Source organism: Armigeres subalbatus, chromosome 1 (genome assembly GCF_024139115.2).
Source record: "Armigeres subalbatus isolate Guangzhou_Male chromosome 1, GZ_Asu_2, whole genome shotgun sequence".
Taxonomy (NCBI): domain Eukaryota; kingdom Metazoa; phylum Arthropoda; class Insecta; order Diptera; family Culicidae; genus Armigeres; species Armigeres subalbatus.
The window spans coordinates 5,619,940-5,624,760 of NC_085139.1; the positions used below are offsets into that span (position 1 = coordinate 5,619,940).

At 38.9% G+C, this 4,821-nt stretch overlaps 1 protein-coding gene across 1 annotated transcript; it reads left to right on the top strand.

Moving 5' to 3' along the window:
- Positions 1-925: 925 nt before the first annotated feature.
- LOC134212139 (uncharacterized) lies at positions 926-3,711 on the top strand. Its single transcript, XM_062689734.1, has 2 exons — positions 926-2,830; positions 2,911-3,711. The coding sequence occupies exons 1-2, from the start codon at positions 1,328-1,330 to the stop codon at positions 3,316-3,318; spliced, it is 1,911 nt and encodes a 636-aa protein (XP_062545718.1). The 5' UTR covers positions 926-1,327; the 3' UTR covers positions 3,319-3,711.
- Positions 3,712-4,821: the final 1,110 nt, after the last annotated feature.

Genomic DNA, 4,821 nt, shown 5'->3' on the forward strand with positions numbered 1-4,821 from the left:
GGAAGCTACATTCCGGTGTATCTGTTTTATTCCACACGCCTCTTGCAGCGTCCCACGAACGGTGCCACCATGGGTCAACGCGAGGGTTTCTCCCGCAGCGATATCGAGAAAATCAATCGGATGTACGGATGCGCGGAAGGCGGGTCCACCAGTCCTCCAATCACGTTGCCGTTCCCGATACCATCTTTCGGAGGGGCAGGTGGAATGCCGGGGGCTCCATCCAATTATCCAGGTGGACCGGGACTACCGGCAGGATATCCGGGATATGGATTCGGTGGTCCGAACCCGTATCCGGGGGTGTATCCTTATGGGCCAGCTGGGGGCGGCTACCCTGGACCAGGTTATGGAGGACCATATGGCTATGGACTGGATGAAAATGAATATGGCGATGAATGAATAAAGTGGGGATGTTACAAATATTTTTCGATTTTATTTTACCACGGTTCATTTTTAGATCATGTATGAAATGGTTGTGAGTGAGCAAAATTGTTTTTTTTTTTTGAAAATATGCAATCCAAAACGCATCACATTTGAATAATTCAATTGACAGTGTCGGATATGGGAATATAAGTGTGGGAATATATGCAGAGGATAGTTTTTGAGATTATAATTTTAAGTTAAATTCGGAGTTTGGATTCCAAAGCTGGATTTGGAAAGCTGATTTTGAAGATTGGGGCCTTATATTAGTTTTGAAATTTACAGAATTTTGGGCTTTTGAGTTAGAATCAAGTGAGGTACATAATCTATAATTCTTAAAATCTTGAAATCTAGAGATTAATGTGTGGTCTCGAATAGGAATTTATGTATGGATTCGGTTGGATATGTTTGAGTTATCAAATTGAAAAAAAAAATGTTTGTCCAAACGTAGCATGCAAGAGATGGCGTTGTTGATTCCACTCAAGTGGTACCGTGCACGCACCCAACTTTGCGCAGCTCCTAACTTTGCGCGTTTTGAAATGTTTTGTATAATAAATCATTGATCACGAAATTTCCAAATATTTCAATGATGACACGACTTTTGTTTAAGTATCAATAATATTTGGTACAACTTTTTTCCTCAAAAAGTTCTGTCAGATGGAAGAAAAAAAATAAACAACGCTGAGTGGAGACGTGAAAACGTCAAATTTGCATAACCTTAACACATTTGCTAAGAGTAGTATACACAAAAACCTGATTATTTTCGAATAAAAACTTATCTTTTTTGAAAAAATTACCGGTGAATTGACAGTGCAGGTAATGTTTAAGGATTATTTCTCATATTCGGAATGAAATTCTCGATTAAATACGAGAAAAGTGATGCGCAAAGTTCGGAATCATTGTTTACGTTATGTTCTTAATATTTGCGCATTTGCAGAAAATCGGAATGGCGCGTAAGTACATGGCTTATCCTGCTGCTCAAGTAGCGAAAGCTGTAAATCTCGTCAGGAATGGGCATCCCATTCGCCGGGCTGCTGCAACCTGCAAGGTTCCGGAGAGTACAATTCGAGTCAGGCTAAAGAAACCGTGTCAAAATCCCGGAAGACCTCCTGTACTGTCGAAGGAAGAAGAAATGCATATTGTCAATTGGATAATTAGCAGTGCGAATGTTGGACTTCCGGTGGATGGACAGAGGCTGAAGACATCCGTGGCACATTTGTTCAAGTTATCTGGCAAAAAGAATCCATTCATGAAAGGAATTCCCGGTCGAAAGTGGTTTGCAGGATTTCTCAAGCGGCATCAACAAATCTCTCGGCGTATACCTAGTGCTCTCTCAAAACAACGTGTAACTGTGACAGAAACGAAAATACGCGCATGGTTTGGTCACATTCAGTCGTATTTCGATAAAAATCAGCTACACCATGTTGCAGCTGATCCATCCCGTGTATTTAACATGGATGAATCGGCCATCCGTTTAGTACCAACAAGGGAGCAAGTACTGGCGAAGACCGGTGAAAAATACGTACACACAAAATGCGCCAATTCTGATAAAGAAGCCTACACCACTTTGTTTGCTTCAAACGCAGATGGTATTCTCGCACCCCCTCTGGTACTTTTTCCCTACAAACAAAGATTGCCGGCCGAAATAGTACGTGAGGCACCGCCCGGTTGGTCAGTCGGAAAGACTGAATCAGGATGGATGAACCGAGAGACGTTTTATTATTATTTGAAGAATGTTTTTCATCCTTGGCTTTTGGCGACCAAAATTCAACTTCCCATCATCGTATTTGTAGATGGACACTCGTCCCACGTCTCTTACCAAACGACAGAGTTCTGCAGAGAAAATGGAATTGAGCTGATTTGCCTGTTCCCAAATGCCACTCATATCCTACAGCCACTGGATGTCGGATTTTTCAGAGCACTTAAATCCAGTTGGAATAAGCGACTAATCGAGTGGAGAACTCTACATGCCGGAGATGCCATCACGAAGCACGAGTTTACACCACTACTTAAAAAAGCTGTCGATGACATGCTCAACATAAAAACAACATTGCGAAATGCTTTCAGAAAATGTGGTCTTGTTCCATGGGATCCGAACGCCGTGAATTTCTCGATGGTTCTTCAACCTCAGCATTCGGAACAAGGCAATGATGGAGCATGTATTGAATCTTCACAGGAAGGCAGTACTCACACCAACTTACTAACAGATCTCGAGAACTACCTCAATGTTGGACAGTTAAAGCTATTCATCAAACACAAAGCAGATCTTGAATGGCCAGGACCGGTAGAAGACAAAAACTTATTCCATGTCTGGCAGCGAATAATAAAAAAAAATGCGAGGTCACAAATTCAACAGACGAATCTCACTAGCCAAATGATGCATTCCATGGATTTGATGAATCGTTTCTTGAAGGTAATGAAACTGTTTTGAATATGATACTAATCAAATGCTCTCAAAACATTATATACTTTAGGGATGTTCTTTAGTAACAAAAAACTTTACTGCTTATGCTTGCAGACGAGCGTCAGAAAACAGCGACCTTCTTAAATTTTGATTTGCCACGACCATCTCAAACGACCTTTCTTGAAGAGACGACAAATACATCAAAGAGTTCGTTACAGCCGGTGTGTACGCAGGATAGAGAAGATTTTATGGAGAGAGCATTCCGTATACCGACTGTATTCGCAAAACCACCGAAGTGCCAGAAGTTACTACGACCACGTCCACCAACAGTAGCCACCAGTGACGAGTTCAGAGAGTGGTTAATAACGACGGAACTGAATAAGGAAAATAAGGAACGGGAACGCGTAGAGAAAAAAGCTGCCCGAGTGAAGAAAAGTGAACAGAAGAAGAAAGCTAAAACTGGAGGAAAAGCAAAAACTACAAAACCTCGTATGTAATCCGAATTCAGGATTGTAAATAGACAAAACATTATTTGCAATCACTTGTATTAATCAAAATCATAATAAAGAATTCTGCATATTTTTGAGCTCTTCTCTGTGATGTAATATAATTGATAAATAAGGTTGTAATATTCAATACTATTTCAAGTGCGCAAAGTTGGGAACAATTTGCGCAAAGTTAGGAACAAATCAAATTTTGTGCGCAAAGTTTGGTACAAGACAGTGAATCTTTTTTTCGTATTTTTTTCCGTTTATATCGCTCGTTTCTAAAAATTCAAAAAATGTATTAAACATAGACGAGACCCAGCTACCACGTACAACAGATTTGGCGCAGAAATGTTTATTTTTCAATTTTTTACATCAAAATACATTTTAAAATTCCTTAACTGCGCAAAGTATGGTGCGTACACGGTATGGGTTTATAAAAAGTTATGATGTGAATTATTCTTCTAAGAAAAGTTTTAGACAAATTATGTAAGGGTCATTCCGCGCCAAGTGACCGAGAAAAAGTGAAAACTTGCAGTTGAATACTATGAATTCCAACCAAAATATGTGTATCTACTTACTTTGGGCGTACATTTTGAAAAAGTATTTGATCCGACCGTTTAAGTCGCCCCTCCGGCCAAACACTCCTCCTCGTTTTTGAAGATTTTTAAAAACATGTCATTTTCAATAATCGATATCTCCGATATCTATAAAGCTACAAAAAACGTTAGTACCAGTTTTCCGCTTGAAATTTTGTGAAAACAAAAAATATTTCAGATGCAAAGCAGTGTTGCCAACTACATTATTTTTATAAAAAAAATAAAAAAATGCATTTTTCTCAAAATACGTATAATTTTTTTTCAGATTTCTCAGCGGATTTGAGTTTATCAGGCAATTTCCTGTCAGAAACACTTATCGTTACTAAGTAAAATGAGCAGTTGCTGAGTTATGACGGTTTTAGTTTGGTATAATCGAAGGTTTTCATTCAGCATATCGTTCAATTCGTTCTGTAAAGGTAAACAACTATGATAATGTAGTTTTTTTTAGTTTTATTCGAATAATTTACAAAAAAAAGACATATTTTTGTAGCACATAATGCTTTTGGGGCCAGTGTTGCCAGATTTCCACTGAATATGTTTTAATGGTTTAAAGTTATTTTTGCAATTCCTGATCATAATACCTGGTTTACAGTTCGTCTTTGATTGATAAAACGGCCTACTTTTCCATCCCAACGAAATGGGTGATGTAATGACCATTATGCAACTCAAATGGGTTGCATAAATTTCATTATAGCACTCATTTGGGTACTGTAATGAAAAACCAACATTAGGACAGTAGTTACATGACTGCATACTGCTCAATTAGCTCTGCTGGTGGGCTACAAAGGTTCAGTTTCAGAAGATCTTTAAACGAGGGAAATGCTTTGATTCCATTAACTTCAATAAGATCAAGTTTTGCTCCCGTAAACATCAGTTTGAAGTACTCGTGGATTAAGGTTCCCCCAAACACACGCGA

What these genes read in the sequence shown, in the direction of transcription:
- LOC134212139 (XM_062689734.1), top strand. Translation starts at nt 1,328, where the DNA reads ATGTTCTTAATATTTGCGCATTTGCAGAAAATCGGAATGGCGCGTAAG. An exon ending in TGATGAATCGTTTCTTGAAG is followed by an intron (nt 2,831 to 2,910) that starts GTAATGAAACTG and finishes CTTTAGTAACAA; the next exon opens with AAAACTTTACTGCTTATGCT.